The sequence below is a fragment of the Ceratotherium simum genome, chromosome 25, assembly GCF_057802395.1.
Source record: "Ceratotherium simum simum isolate JZ-2026a chromosome 25, ASM5780239v1, whole genome shotgun sequence".
Lineage (NCBI taxonomy): Eukaryota > Metazoa > Chordata > Mammalia > Perissodactyla > Rhinocerotidae > Ceratotherium > Ceratotherium simum.
Window position 1 is genome coordinate 25,822,880 of NC_141924.1, and position 16,869 is coordinate 25,839,748.

Below are 16,869 nucleotides of genomic sequence, written 5' to 3' on the forward strand. Positions count from 1 at the left end.
TTTGCTACAGATTTCTTCCCAAGCCACAAAGACAAACTTCCAAAGTTGAATTGACCACATGTTGAGGTTTAACTCAGAGTGTCTCAAGCTTAGCACTATTGACATTTTCTTAGTTGTGTGGGTCTCTCCTGGGCATCACAGGATATTTAGCAGCATCCCTGTCTTCTACCCACTAGATGCCAGTAATACTCCCTCCCAGTTATAACAATCCCAAATGTCTTCAGACATTGCCAAATGTCACCTGAGGGGCAAAATTACCCCTAGTTGAGAACCACTGGTTTAATCCAATCTTGCTGTGTGGACACATCTAAAGACAACCTAAACCTAAACTATATACACATGGGAATAGTTGCACTCTGCACAAACATTTGCTATGAATAGCTCTGTAAGATAGTTTTAATAAGCAATAGTATTGTCATTTAATTCAAATATGATTTAAAATATTACTCAAAACTATAATTTTTAAAGAATTTTAGCTTGTGTAAGAAAACAATTTTATTTTGTTTGTCATAAGAGGACAGTTCCAAAAACTGATTTCAAACCAAGAAAAGCAATAACAATTAAATCTTTTTTAAGGTTAACATGTAAACGATGTTCAGGGAATAATCGACACCATCCAGTTGAAAAGGCTTCCTCCTGATACGATACAACCATTAGCAAGATCAAAAAGTCTCTCAAGATTGAATATAGACGGCAGCGAGACATCAAATGGGACCTGAGAAAAAGCATAAAAGTGTTCACGAAATGCATTGTTTCAAACTGTTGACTGAAGTAAAGTTTCAAATTACACAAATACCAATTCCATATAATAATTTTACGTGGATGATATTTAACTCTTGCCTAAGGTAAGACGCAAAGTTTCCCATCTCTACACTGCCGAAATGTCGCATATATCATTTTACGTCCTATTAAGATTCATAGATTAGCCTATAAAACTTCTAGAAATATGGATGGCTTGTATTTATATAGTCATTGTACATGATTTTAAAAGTAGGACTTTTCACCCCATTCCTAATGAAATACTTTCCTTCATAACAGATTGCCCAGTTGACAAATCTCCCTCCCTCATTTTGAGTTTACGTCCTGACACAGTGAAGCAAATTACGTTTGAAGCTCACTCTCTCCGAAAGAGGCACCAGGTTACCATGCTGAGGACTAGTGTAGCCAAAGTCATCTAAGTAGGCTGAAAAATGGAAAATAAAGACTGCTTTTGTGATCATAGCACTGGTTATTTGATTGGGAGAAGGGCAGGAAGGAGAGAAGGAACATGAAGGAAAAGAAACAAATGTTTACTGGGGACCCATTTCACGCCAATCTAGATAGTTTGAAGATGAATGAGCAAATTTCACATAGAATGACTACAATGAATTAGATCCTTGTGGGCCTGAGTCTTGGTAAGAAATTAGAAGACAAGTATTATTCATTTCTTGTCTACTTGTTAAATGAAACTTTTATTCTCAAGAAAGCATAATGAACCTAAAAGTGGAGGCTGGTATTTATTTCTTTTTCTTCACTTTACTGAATTAAAAAATGACAAAAGTATGCCAGTGCTTTCTACAACTTCAAATAATCAAGAGGTGAATAAATAAAAAATTAATAATATCCTCCTTTCTCACTCAGTCCTAGAGTAATTAGTGTTACCACTTGGAGGAATAAGCTTCCAAAACTTTTAAATCCTCATAAAAATGTATACTCATGTGGCGTTTTTTTCTTTTCCTTTTCTTTCTTTCCTTTTTTTGAAATAAGATAACTAGACTTCCATTATTGGCTTTTTCGGTTATCAATATGTAGGAGAAATCCTACCTTCATTCAGGGAGGCAGGATAACCACATGGAGTTTAAGAGTGGGCATTCTGGAGGAAGACTGCCTGGTTCAAATTCAGACCTCACCACATACCAGCTGTGTGAGGTCGGTTAAAATATTTGATCTGTTTGAACTTTAATTTCCTCATCCGTAAAATGGAAATAACAATAGCTCTTTATCATATTGTTCTTACAAGGATGGAATGAGTTTATAACACACAAAACACTTAGAATGGTGCCTAGCACATAATAAGCACTCAGTAAAGCCTAGATATTATTATTATGATTGAACACATTATTTTTAATGGCTACTAACAATACATATATGGCCGTATCCTAATTTATTCAATCATTCGCCACAGAGGTTGTTTCCAGTTTCTGTATGTGCTTATCTGTGTATATATATCCCTGGATACAGGTGCTTCTGTTTCTGTCCTACTGATTCTCCAAGGTGGTTGCTTTAGTCAAAGGGTGTTTACATTTTACATTTTAACATTTCTTGCCAGATTACTTTCCAAATAGGTTATGGCAATTAACACTGAACCAGAAACATATGAAGGTTTTCCCATACCCAGGGCAGCATATTATTATGGAATGTTATAAACTTTTTTTTGCCATTTAATGATTATTTTTTATTCATAAAAATATAATGGAAACATTTTGGCAAGAAAATATTCATTGGTTTATTAATATGTTGAAAATATGTGTTTACTGTGATTATTTGGTTATATCTCATTGCTATTTAACTGCACTAAACATTCGTTTTATTATGTAGCGATGAAATATCTCATGCCCAATTTAATACTCTTTAGTAGATGATTTTCAATTAGTATACAAAAAAATAATAATTAACATTAAAATATTTGTGTTTTCTCTTATGCTATATCTCTGTTATTGTAGAATTCTTCTCATGTTAAAGATAGGAATGATATAAAAAAAAAAGTAGCCAAGTTAGTTTTACATAACATTAGAGCTATCTTCATGACATAATTTATATACTAGACACAGCACTTTGGCCTCTGATCCTTGACAATGAACCTGCAGAAACAAGTGATCGCTTATCAAAGGATGAAGATTAATTGAAGTTTATTTGTTGAGGGCACAAGTGAAAGCTTCAGATCAGGAAGATAAAATAAAAATAGTTGTCATTCAGGAGTTATTAATTCTTTTTTGTCCTCAGGAGAATACAAATTACCCTAAAATGTCAGGACCCACCCGTGTTATTACTCCGCCGTTTCCAGACACCCAGGCATTTTAAGCCCTTCGGTCGACGAGTCACATGCTTTAAATGCTATTTCTACCATGCTATAAAACAGTCTGTATTCTGCTACTGCTAAACACAATTCTTTAAATAAACTTTTGATTTAAGTATAACATACAGACAAAAAAATGAGAAATCTTAAGTGCACAACTTGATTTTTTTTTTTGAAAAATGAACACATCCTCATAACCATCATCCAGATCATAGAACCTGATCAGCACCCAAGAAGTCCCCCTGGTGCACCCTCCTAGTCACTAATTCTGCCCTCCTTCCAACAAAGTAAACACTGTTCTGACTTCTATGCCAACAGCTTAGTTTTACTTGGGGGGGTTGTGTGTGTTTTAACTCTATTTAAGTAGAATAATAAAATATATACTCTTCTGTGTCTGGCTTTTTTGTTCAACCTTATGTTCCTCAGATTCATCATGTCACTGAGTGTAACAACATCTTTTTCATTCTTACTGATGTATAGTTTCCATTGCATGAATGTATCACTATTTATTCACTTTCCAGATGCTGGACATTCAAGTTATATCAAAGTATTATTTCAAAACTTTATTTCAAAATTTTCACTGTTTAGAATCAGCATGCCTTAGGTACACAAATGTACACATTTCTGTTAGGTATATACATAAAAGTGGAATTTTTTTGGCCATTGGTTATGCATATATCTTTTTTGTGTGTGTGTGAGGAAGATCAGCCCTCAGCTAACATCCATGCTAATCCTCCTCTTTTTGCTGAGGAAGACTGGCTCTGAGCTAACATCTATTGCCAATCCTCCTCCTTTTTTTTTACCCTAAAGCCCCAGTAGATAGTTGTATGTCATAGTTGCACATCCTTCGAGTTGCTGTATGTGGGACACGGCCTCAGCATGGCCGGAGAAGCGGTGTGTCGGTGTGCGCCCAGGATCCAAACCCAGGCCACCAGTAGTGGAGTGCGCGCACTTAACCGCTAAGCCATGGGGCCGGCCCTATGCCTATATCTTTAAGCAGATTCTACCAAACAGTTGTCTAAAGTGATTGGCCAATTTATACTCCAACCAGCAATGGATGAGGGCATCAGTTATTCTACATCTTCAAAAACTGATTATTTTACTTGTTAATTTTAGCCATTCTGTTGTATGTTGTGAGATATCTCTTCATGTTTTTAGTGTCATGTCCCCGACAATTAATAATATTGAAGGTACGTTCATTGGTCTCTGTTGAAGGGTATATTTTTGTCCAATTAATATTGAGTTGTCTTTTTCTTACTGATTCTCAATATATTTTAGAAACCAGTCCTTCGTTGGGTGTACGTAAATATATTCTCCCATTCCGTGGCTTGCCATTTCACTCTCGTAGTGGTGTCTTAAAATATAGTCCAATTTATTTTTTTCCCTTATGATTGGTACTTTTTCATAGGTCCTATTATGAAAGCTCTGCCATTTCCAAGGTTGTGAAGATAATCTCCTATGGTTTCCTCCAGAAGCTTTATGGTTTATCATTCACATTTAGTTCCATAATCAATTTGGAATTGATTTTGTATATATTGTGAGGTAGGGATCAAAGTGAATTATTTTTCCATATAGATATCCAATTGACCCTGATCCATCTGTTGAAAAGACAATTCTTTCCTCTTTGAACTGCAGAATCAACTTGGACATAAACCATGGGACTGTGTATGTGTGGACCTCTTTCTGGACTCTCTATTCTGTTCCACTGGTCTATGTCTATACTTAATCCAATCCCACACTGTTAATGTAGCTCTTTAATAAGACTTGATAACTAGAAGTGTAAGTTCATTAGCTTTCTTCTTTTTCTAGATGGTCTGGCTATTCCAGGTCCTTTGCATTTCCATGTAAATTTTGTAATACTACTGTAAATAAAAACTTTTTAAAAATTTAATTTCTAATTGTTTTTTCTACTATATAGAAATAAAATTTGTATTTACATTGATATTGTATATAGCGACTTTCTTAAATTCACTTATTCATTCTGTTTATTTGAAGACTATTTTGGATTTTCTATACCTGTGAAGAATGAGAATTTATTTTTTCCTTTCCCACAGTTATATCTTTTTATTTTTCTTCCTTTATTTTGCTGGCTAAGAATCCCCATACAATGTTAATTAGAAGTGAGGATAGGGTGCCATTAACATATAATTAATTGACTTTTCAATTCAGAGGTAAGGGGGAGTTTTTTTTAATGAGTGGCATTGTAAAATTGTCTACTACTAAAACTCATCCTTTTATTTACTTACATCCTGCACTATTTTTGTTAAATTTATTCCTCGGCTTTTCATAGTTTTGTTATCATTGTGAGTGAAGTTTAAAATTTTCCATTTTAAATGGTTATTCTTAGTAGAAATAAAGTTACTGATTTTTATATTAGCTACTTTATCAGATTCTCTTAATCTAATCATTTTAAAACTCTAGGGTTTTGGTTTTACAATTATATCCTTTACAAATAAAGATAATTTTGTTTATTGTTTCTTAATATTTATGTTACTGATTATATTCTCTTGCCTTATTCCAATAGCTAAATATTTCAAAGTGATGTTAATTCACAGAAGTGCTATTGAGCCTTATTATTCCTAAAACTTCTACTTAAATTAGGAAAAAAAGTAAACCACTCAAACATGTGCCAGGTAATTAATGAAATAAACATTTTATTAAATACAGTAAAATAAACCATTTATTAAAACAGTAAAATAAAAAATCCACTCTCATCAAAATCATGACATCCAGTTTGAAAAAATGTTGAGTTAGGTGAAAATGCTAAATTTATCTCACAAAGTACAGCAACGCTATATATACTAAGGGAAACTGAAGGTACTTCAGGAAGTCAGAGTTATATCTTCTTCCCAGAGAGTTCAAGATTTTAAAAAGTAAAATAAAATTGACAAGATTTCAAGTAAAATGAGAGAGTTAACAGGTAAAGTATTTCTTTAGACATGTTTCTTGACCTGTGTCTATTCAATCTTGATTTATCTGGACATTTAAGTGAGCCCACATAATTTTTTACAATGTGAACAACAGCCATGAGGCTCAGAGATTTTAAGTGACTTTCCCAAGGTCCCTCAGCTAGCTAGAGTCAGAGCCAGGAGTCACACCCAGGCAGACTGGCTCCTCAGAACACATTCCTAACCACTCTACTTCGCTGCCTCTCACCTACTGCCCAGCCATCCTCTGGACTCTCTCCTGCTGCATCTGTCAACCCTGAAATGCCCCTGCCACATGTAGCCTCTCCTCCACTCCCACCTGACTTCAGTCTCCTGCTCCCCCCATGGGCTCAGTGGCACTCTGAACAGGTTTCCAGCTTCAGCTTTTGGAAATTTTATGGAAGGTTCTAGGTCTTCCATAGAAAATTTCTCAAGTAAAGTTAAGCTCAGGTGAAATTATTGAATTTCTTTCTTTGTCATTCAATGGAGGCAAGATTGGCAATCATGTAATCATTGAGGAGTCTTTTATGTTTTTGTAAATAGCTTTGAGTCCAAATTGGCCAGGATAAGGTACCAAGGAATCCTTGTTCCTTTTCGTGGATTAGGAAAGTCTTCGTAGGGAGAAAGGAAGAAAACAGCTTGGCAGGTAGCAGATTGTAAATTAGTTCAAGTAGGTTATGTGTTAAGGAGCAATATTAAAGAAATGGCGATGATTTTGCCTGCCTGGAGAGGATAAAAGCTTGAAATCATATGAGGAAGGGAAAGGAAATTAATCAAGTTGGGGTACACTGAAGGGGTTCATTAAACTCTGGCCTGGACTTGAACTTGTTTGGGGAAGTTTTGAAAGCCACTGGAGAGTTAAAAGTTATTTGCCAATGCTATATTTTATAGGAGTTTCTGCATGAAAACTGGATTCTATCATAAAGAAAGATTTTATTACTTCTGTTCTTTTGTTCCAACAATTTTCCTTGATTGAAAGACAAATCATATAGTCTTCAAGGTATCTAAGATATTTCTTAATCCAATGAGTTTTTATTGAGCACCTACTTTGACACCTCTTTTTGCTTCTCTCACCACGGTGCCAGTTGCCTTTTCATTGATTCTAAATGCTAAGGACCAAGAAAAAATGGAGAAAGCCAAATTTCCTCTAATCATTTAGGTTTGCCTAGTCTTATAATTGGTAAGTGGAATATCAAAAATTGTGAGCTTTGTGATATGGGTGGATTTAACTTTGCCTCCTTTCAAGAACCTTAAAACACAGAGAGCCAGAGCCATGAAAAAAAAATTTTAATAGCTTCAAGGTAGGAAAGCAAATACTGTTTTTATCCAGCATTCTCACATATAAGTTTTTCTACCATGTTTTCTATCTCTTCTTAATATATCACCTGAGTCTTTGAAGTTAATCATTTATTGGATTTTTTTTCAGACTGGGGAAAAACATTCATTCCAAAGTAGAAAGGATAATATGATACCAGCTCACTTAAGAATCAATATCATGAATGAATGGTGACCCATCTAATAAAAGTTCCAGATGAGAGGGAACTAGATATGTTTGGTTTCATTGTACTTTATATGATCAAGAGAATCCCAATACCAACAACAATAGATAGTATTCTCCCCAATCTAACAGAAACAGTACCCAAGTCTTAGGAATGTGTGAAGGGCTTGTATACAAATTTACCAGACCACAGGAAATTTCACACATTGCTGAGAACGAGATTATCTTTTTTATCACTCTAATTTTGGTGTCAATGAAACTTTAAATAAGACAGAAAAGATATTTTGGGGTTTTTTTACATAATATGAGACCAAAGGGTCATATTGGTGAGATGGTAGGAATCTTTTAAAATTATATTTTAAAGAAATAACATTATTTTAAAGGCATTTTGCAGAGAACAAGAAAGTTGGAAATCAAAGATAGGATATAAGAGAGAAAGTGTTTGTGCAGGGAATTAGTTCAAATGTTATACTATCCAAGAATAGGATAGACTCTTCTTAAATCATCATCATCACCACCATTGTCACCATCACTCTGCAACCACTGAGCCCTGACTATGCATTGTGTTTCCTTGAGCTCTTGAGCAGAGATCACCTTTTAATAAAGGACAAGTCTTGCTCAGACACATTGTCCCACAGGCACAGGAAACCAAATGTTTCAGTCCAGCTAAAAACATTTCAGCAACATAATGGGCCCTGTCTCCCTTCTCACATCTAAGTAGATGCCAAAAATGTTTCGAACAATGGCTTCTTTATTGGAATACATGAAGAGTGCCTCCAAGAGAGGAGATACATTGAAAGAGACTACATTCACTGGCATGTATGTTTAAAAATCAGTTTCAGGTTACGTTCATAGTTTACAGTTAAGGTATAATAAAAAATAATTATTTGGTTTTTGTCCCAGGTTCCTGGCATAGAGCTCCTAAAACCCTCGGAAATTTTCTCTTCTATGCTAATAAGATGACTAAGGCGGGAAGGTGCCAAGATAGCTTCAGGATGGGTTGGTCACCAGGAAAACCAACCATGTGATTAGAGGGTTAAAACTTTCAGCCCTATGAGGAGAGGAGAGGGGCTGGAGACTGAGTTCAATCACCAATGGCCAATGATTTAATCAATCATGCCTACATAATGAAACTTCCACAAAAACCCCATAACAACAGGGTTCGAGAAACTTCTTGGTTGGTCAAAACACATTGATGTGCTGGGAGGGTGGTGCACCCAGAGAGGGCATGGAAGCTCTGCTCCTCCCCAACCCCTATATCTTGCCCTGTGCATCTTTTCCATTTGGCTGTTTCTCAGTTGTATCCTTTATAAGAAGCTGGTAATCATAAATAAAGCACTTTCTTGAATTCTGTGAGTCATTCTAGTGCATTATCAAACTTGAGAGGGCATCATGGGAACTCCTGAATTTGTAGTCTTCTGGGCAGAAGTGTGGATAGCCTGGGCACCTCATTTGCAGCTGGCATCTGAAGTGGGGACACTCTTGAACTGGGCCCTTAATCTGTGGAGTCTGTGATAACTCTGGGTAGTAGTGTCAGAATTGAATTAATTGTTGGACACTCAGTTGGTGTCAGAGCACTGTAGAATTTGTTGGTGTCAGGAAAAACCACACAACAGTCATATCCGGTATTACGTAAATTAGGGCAGAGCTCAGCTAGTGAATGTCTTTGGGGCCTTCTACACTGCTCCTCCTCAGCGCCTATTCTGCACACATTGCCCGTCATGCCCCACCCTAGGCAGAGCGAAAGCACTACTTGATGAAAAGTAATAGAGCTCACAGTGATACCTCCATTAAGAGCATATGCTTTTTATAGGGAACTATTTAAGAAAACAATCCTTTAAGACCAAAAGAGAACCTTAAGAAAAAGGTAAGTTTAGGTTGTACATATCAGGCTTATTCTGACTGTTCAAGAGTTTAAGGCCCAGAGAAAAGAGCCTTTGAAATCCGACACCCTATTGTGCAGAAAGAACAGCTGCTCTCTCTCTCTCCAGGAAAGTATTTTTCACCATATAAAGAAATAATAGAGGTCTCAAACAGGGCAAATCCCCTTAAAAATATCAAAAGCTCTAATCAGAACAGGAAGCGTGAGTTATGCAACCAACAATGAAGTGCATAGGGGCATAAAGGCTAGATGCAAGTTCATGGCCAATGGTTCAGTGCTTATAATCAGGGGCTTGGGCAAAGATGAAAGGAAAAGTTTTTTTGGATAGAGGATTTAACAGAAATGCCTGTATTCAATGTGTTGTAAAACTCAATGTCTAGTCCTCATTTTCTGTAGAGATGTGAGTATAAATTCTGATGTAGTTTTTATACGTGACTACATTTTGCTTTACCTCATTGCTTTTATCTTCAGAAGATGATTTTAAAGCTTTACCAAGTCCTTGTTTCTGTACTCTGGAAAAATTCTTTCTCTGAGAAAGGAAGCCTGCATTTATTGAGGATTGGATATGGGCTAGAGTCTTTGTTTTATAAAGTTTATTTCATTTGTAAATTACCTGTTAAAATGGAGGTCAAAAGAAAATGCGATTGAACTATGGGTCCCATTGTAGAATGTATTTTTAACCATGAGTGGGTGATATGTATATGTTTTCTTCTTACTTCTACAATAAATAAATAGACTTTAAGCCAGAAAGTATGTTTTCTAGTTCCTTTAGAACTCTTCTAATTACAATAACTAACGATTAATCAAGCACTCTTATGTCTTCACCACCAGTCAGGGATCTTTGTGGTTTATTTTTTAACTCGTTGTTGCAGTTCAGGTTTCTGGGAAGCAGACCCTAAGATGGACCTTAGCTTTCAAGATGTTTATTAGGGAATACTCTTGGGATCAACATCCACGGGGAAAGGGAAGAAAGCAGCATCAGGCAGAGAGAGAAGACAGGACGCAATGGAGTCACAACGAGGTGGCCTTTCAGAGTTGTCCCTAACTGTGGTAGGGGGGTCAGGTCTTTGCACCTCCATATCAACCAGTAATTAGATTCAGACGTCCCCCCAGAACGAGTCCATGTCCTCCAATTCCTGGAGAGGGCTAAGAGCTGATGGCAGTCAGGCAGAACATTCCCAGAGATGGGAAAATAAGTTCTTCAGTCCTGGAGGGGAGATCTGGGTAGCCCAGTGCGGGGGTCCTGACAGGCATAAATATTTAATTCAGTGGCTACCTGTAGAACCATTAAACAAATAGCAATATGGCCAAATGCATATGAGCATATAACTAATATAGGATAGGTAAGATTTTTAAAGTAATAACTAAGTAAGAATTCTCATACCAAATTTCCCGATGCTTCTTTTCTGGGTCATGGTAAAACAAGCTTAATACATTTACAGTATCACTTCTATTAATCGCTTTATTTGATTACTCTTAGGAACATTCTGCCCTCTAGAGTATGAGGAGGAGAATTAGGAATTAAAGAGTAGGAAGAAGAATCAGAAGTAATAACTTCCCTCAAATAATACCTTCCTATAAACTTCATATTAAGAAATTCAATAAGTTCACCTAAAGCCTGCCTTTACTTGAGAAATTCCCTGTGGAAGCCCTAGAACCTTCCAAAAAATTTCCAAACGCTGAAGCTGGAAAAGTGTGAGTGTTCAGAGTGCCACTGAGCCCATGGGAGGAGCAGAGACTGAAGTCAGGGGAGAGTGGAGGAGAGGCTACAGCGGCAGGGGCTGTCATGGTTGACAGATGCAGCAGGAGAGAGTCCAGAGGATGGTTGGGCAGTAGGCGAGAGGCAGTGAAGCACAGTGGTTAGGAATGTGTTCTGAGGAGCCAGTCTGCCTGGGTGTGATTCCTGGCTCTGACACTAGCTAGCTGAGGGACCTGGTGTAAGTCACTGAAAGTCTTCAGGCCCCAATTTCTCACATGTAGAATAAGGAAAATAGTATCTACATTGACTAAAACAGATATCTAAAGCCACATGCTGAATTTCAGAATATATGTGTGCATTAATTTTCTATTGCTGCTGTAACAAATTTATGACAAACCTAGTGACTTACAACAGAGCAAATTTATTCTCTTATAGTCCTAGAGATAAGAAATCTGAAATCAGTTTCAATGTGCTAAAGTCAAGTGTTATAGGGCTGGTTCCTTCTGGAGGCTCTAAAGGGAGAATCTGTTTCTTTGTCTTTTTAGCATGTATTCCTTGACTTATAGGTCCTTTTTCCATCTTCAAATCACATCACTCTAATTTCCGCTTCCATCATCATATCGCCTTCTCTCCTTTGTGAAATCTCCCTCTGCCTCCCTCTTAAAAGGACTCTTGTGACTACATTGAGGGCCCTCCAGGATAAACCAGGATAATCTGCCTATTCTCAATATCCTTACCTCAATCATATCTGCAAAGTCTCTTTTGTTATATAAGGTAATAAGTTCTGGGGATTAAGATGTGGACATCTCTGGGCAGCCATGATTCAGCCTACCACAATGTGTGATTACATGAGATGGCTTAGTTCACAAGAATATCATATTTATAGCACATCTGCTCAACAGAGTTTTGGTAACTGAAGTTATTGAGTTATTTCTATTTAAAAATTCAGGCATTTCTGTAAATGCCTACTGCGCCAGAAGTTATTAGTGTTCACTAAAATATATACCTGCTCCTCTACAATCTTCTACATCCTTGTGCGTTAGTTTGGGATCAATAGGCTACGAGCAAAAACTATAATAGCCATTCCAGGCTGGCTCTTAGAAATGATCACCCTAATTTACTGCTTAAACTGGGATACTTTTGAGAATAAAAGTAGAGTATATTAACCATTACTCCAAATCAACAGGTATACATTGCGACTGTTGCAGGCAAAAAGGGATGTACGGTCACCCTACTTAAAAACATCATGTGAAATCCCCTAGCACTCTTCTCCTGCAGTGGTGACTGTAGAGGCCACGTAGTCCAAACGGCATTGTTGCAAGTTGAAGGAGAGTTTCCCAACCCTCACTGGACTTTGCATGAGAAGGAAATAAACCTTTATTGCCACTGAGATTTGGGGTTTATTTGTTAGCGCAGCATAGACTACCCTATCCTGACTCAAACACGTATGCTCTGGCAAACTGTTCTCCCCTTACCGTATTTCTGAATAGGAGGAAATTCTATCAGAGGAAGGGTTTAACTCCACTTAAAGGTCAGGACTTTGAGTCCCAGCAGCAAAGTTATAGGAAGAAATGCTGTAACTGGGTACACTGAAGCTGGGTTCCCTCCTGAAGGGCTGTGTCCGGTCTGCCCGTGAGCTTTTGACCTGGGACGCAGAAATGAAAACTCCAGAGTTCAAACAATACTTGGTGTTTCCTGATGCTTTCTTATGAAGGAGCTCACTGGGCTTAACATCTGGCAGCTAGAAACAGGAGGCTCTTTTTCAGAGCAAAGGCTTTACAAAGCACGGGAACTGAAGTTTGCGTTTTGTTCGTGGGACTTTGTTGCTTAGAATCGAAGCCTGACGGGCTTTGTTCGTTAGCAGCTCCCAGTACAAGAGCAAACTGGAGGGCAGACCTCATGTGCACAGTGTGGAAAGAAAAACTGCTCATGCTGACTTCTTTATTCACATCAGTCTACACCAAAAGCAGCTGCAAACCATTCTTATAATGCAGCCAACACTGACCAGCAATTTCTGAAAGGAAGTCTAACACAGCTTGCAATTTACAAAGAAATGTCACATAAATCATTTCATTTAACTCTTTTTAGCACTTCTAACTTGAGCAATTAGCCTTTTTCTGTCAATATTAATAACAGGACGTAGAGAAGAAGGGGGCAAGGAAAGAGGAGAAGGCTGGAGAGGAGGAGGAGGGGGAAGGGTGGGAATCCACCACTGAGCCTCCCTGAACATTCGCTCTGCACTACGTGCCAGGTACCACATCAGGCACTTTTGGCTAATGACAATTCTGTGGCCAAAATAAAATGTGTGAATATTCACAAGCATTTTTTGGTTCATCAAAAGAATAGTTTAATGGCTCTCTAGGGAATTATGCTGAGCGAAAAAATGCCCATCCCAAAAGGTTACCTACTCTATGGTTCCTTTAATATAACGTTCCTGAAATGACAAAATGATAGAAATGGGTAATGGATTAGTAATTGTCAGGGGTCAGGGACAGGGATGGGAGGTGAGGGTGGCCACAAAAGGACAACAGGAGGGGTTCTTGTAGTGACAAAATTGTTCTGTATCCTGACCTTATTAATGTCAGTATCCTGGTGTTGATACTGTACTATAGTTTTGCACTAATAATATTATATTATTATTTATTAGAACTGCTTGTGAATCTGCAACTGTCTCAAAGCAAAAAGTTTAATTTAAAAAGAATGATTGAAAAATAACTCTAAGAATACATTTATTAAATGTCCATTTACTCTTTCAAAAATTAGCAAACATTTAGATAGGCCAAAAGCCACCAATGAAAAGAGTTACTAATGGTCAAATGAACAAATGATGTGTTTCACATTATTTTAAGGCTGGGAAAAACAAAGATGGCCAGAATGTATTGAAGGCTTGCCACTGGTGTACTGGCAACATATACTAAATATGTTGCATATTGTTTCTAATGTGATCCTACCTGAGAAGTGGTATCAGCAACATACAGACAAGGAACTCAGGCAGAGAAGTAACTTACTCTCAGTCACACAATTAATAGCTGGTGGGATCAAGAATCAAATCACTGAGATACATTGCTTCTGAGACCTTCAACAGAATCTAATTGACCTGAGGTCTTTAAGAATTAACGACTTGTCCACAAGGGCAAAACTGGGCCTAGAACTTGTGTTGAGCACTCTTCCCACTGTACTTTGCTCTCACAGGTGGTTGAGAAAAGAACATAATGGTATTAGCTGCCTGAGATATAGGCAGAATAAGAGCAAAAATCTCGAATGGCTAGAGTCCAAAGTATTAACAAGGAAAATGGGTAAATTTACACCTGCTCCTTTTTTGTGGATTTTTTTAAACATAGAGAACATTTGTCAAGAGAATTTCCAAAGGCTTCCCAACTGACTCAGCTATATGAGGCAAAATTCAGCATCCTCCTAAAATGAAACTATAATCCCATTGTTAAGGGTCCAGTTTTTTAATCAAGAAAAACCCATGTAGCAAAATGAAGTAAATGAAACTAAACATTTAACACAGTTTTCAGCAAAATAGAAAGCAAGGAACAGATTTGCTAATGATACCCCTGCCTCTCACTTCCTTTGAAATTATACAAAGTGACTAAACTTCAGGAAATTGTCCCTTTGAGAATGAAATACAGCTATATGCCGAATGCAGCCAGGCTTGGTTTATCAAGTAGAGCACACACTTCTTGCTACTTTTACAGGAAAGACATAATATCAGGTTCATGATTATATTTTGGTTTAAATTATATCCAAGTATCATTATAGCCCCAAATTGCACATCTAACAAAAGTGGGACCAGTACTTTGAGCACAGATAACACAAAGGCTCCGGTTGCTTGATGAATGAGAGAGTATTTCACCTTGACACTATTGCTGGCAAATCTCCGAGAGATGAGCATTTTGAAAACTCTATAAACAGCTTAGCCTTTTCTTAGAATTTGAAGAGCACATTAATATCCTGGCCTTTTCTTAAGGGCTTTCTTTTTCCCTTAGCCAAATTTGACAGTTAGAAGTGAACAGTGAGAGGATGGAATCAAAGTCAGTGCCGTGTTTTAAAAGCAGTGCAGAACTGATGTCAACCGGCATTGTCTTCAAAAGAATATGAGAATATTAAGTGGATGTATCATGAACTTACATATAAAGGATACTCTTCACTTGAGGACAGAATGATAATGTCTAACAGAAGAAAGATGTAATTCTAGACGCCCATAAAATCTATCCAGACAGCTCTTGGCTGGTACAAAAAAAAATATGAAAATCTGTAACTCTCAACCAAAAGAAGTTATATTAATAGAATGAAGTTTTTAGTACTTAGGAAACACCTGTTACAGAATATGTGGAACCTTGTAAATGACAGTTTAAGGAGAGTATTGTCATTGCTACCATTTGGGAGGTTTTGTTAAAAAGAAACCAAGAGGCATACGGTAATGTAATAAAATTAGCCAAAGGAAGTTAAATAGCCAAGCACCACCCTCTAGGATTCAACATCCTAAAGAAAAGTGAAGTGGAAGCTGCCCCACTTATGTAGGGGCACGTGCAACCCCATCCAATGCTCAGAAAAACCGCATAGGTTATTTCAAAGGGTGCTTTGAGAATCCACCTAGTTTATCCTCTGCCCTCTGGGTATAAACACACTCAGTAACTCCATGACAGTTGTCTAGCATATTCTGGAGAGTTGTTGACTAACTTTAAAAATTGCCTAAGCAGGTTGCCAAGAGCAGCCTCTGCTCAGAGGAGGAACAGGCCTTGAAATCGGGAATGTTTTATTGGATTTTGTGGCAGATTGCATATTCCTGCAACAATAGCTGCCAACACACAGGCCCTTCTTATAATTTGACTTTGACACTCCTCCCATCAGGAGGTGAAGTCTAAGTCCAACCTTGAATCTGGGTGGATTTGGGACTAGTGGGGAAGAGTCGTTGTGTAACTTCCAAAGCTAGGGCATAAATGGTGTTAGGGCTTCTGCCTGGTTCACTTGGGAGACTCACTCTTGAAACCCAAACACCATGCCACAGAGATGTCACGTGCTATGTTCTGGGCCACAGCCCAGTCTGTGTTCCCAGCCCCCAGCCAACAGCCAACAGCCAGCATCAAACAGCAAACCAAACGAGCCTTTGAGCCTATAGGGATTCCAGCCCCCAGCCACTGAATCATCCCCAACTTTCAGGTCTTCCCAGCTGATGCCCCAGATACCATGGGGCAAGGCACCAAAGACAGGTGGCCCTACTGTGCCCTTTCCAAATACATGACCCTCAGAGTCCTTGAGCCTAATGAAATGGTGGTCATTTCATGCCTCTAAGTTTGGGGTGCTTTGTAACATAACAATAGTAACTGAAACAGATGAGAATGGGGAATATATGTAGTTAAAAGCAATGCATGCAGCCATTCCTGTCACTTGCATTATTCCAGCCTCTCTTTCGGGAATGTACGCAGAGGCTTGATCCCAGACATGTTGTTGTTCTTCTGCTACAGCCATTCTTTAGGGAAACAAATCTATTTACACAGGTCTAATTCCAAATGAACTCAGACAGCTCTTAGATGATAATAATAGTAACCAACTATTTTGCCTAGTAGGTGCCAAGCACTGTTCTAAGAGTTTTACATGGATTAACTCACTTAACCCACACAACAACCCTATGAGGTAAGTACTATTTTTATTCTCATTTTACAAATAAGGAAACTGAAGCGTTGCAGTTAAACAACTTGCCTAAGGTTATACAATTAGCAAATATCAGAGCTAGGCTGGGATTCAGAGCCAGGCAATTTGGCTCTCAAGCCTGCCCATTAACCACCATGCACACAGCTTCCC

At 37.8% G+C, this 16,869-nt stretch overlaps 1 protein-coding gene across 6 annotated transcripts in view; it reads right to left on the reverse strand.

The window, feature by feature from the left end:
- Positions 1–417: 417 nt before the first annotated feature.
- Positions 418–16,869, reverse strand: part of CFAP54 (cilia and flagella associated protein 54) — a 289,887-nt gene continuing 273,435 nt past the window's right edge. For all 6 annotated transcript variants that reach the window (XM_087449073.1, XM_087449072.1, XM_014780106.2 and 3 more), the window contains one exon: positions 418–715. In XM_087449073.1, coding sequence (XP_087305199.1) covers positions 596–715 — 120 coding nt within the window. In that variant the 3' untranslated portion in view covers positions 418–595. The remainder of the gene's footprint in view (positions 716–16,869) is intronic.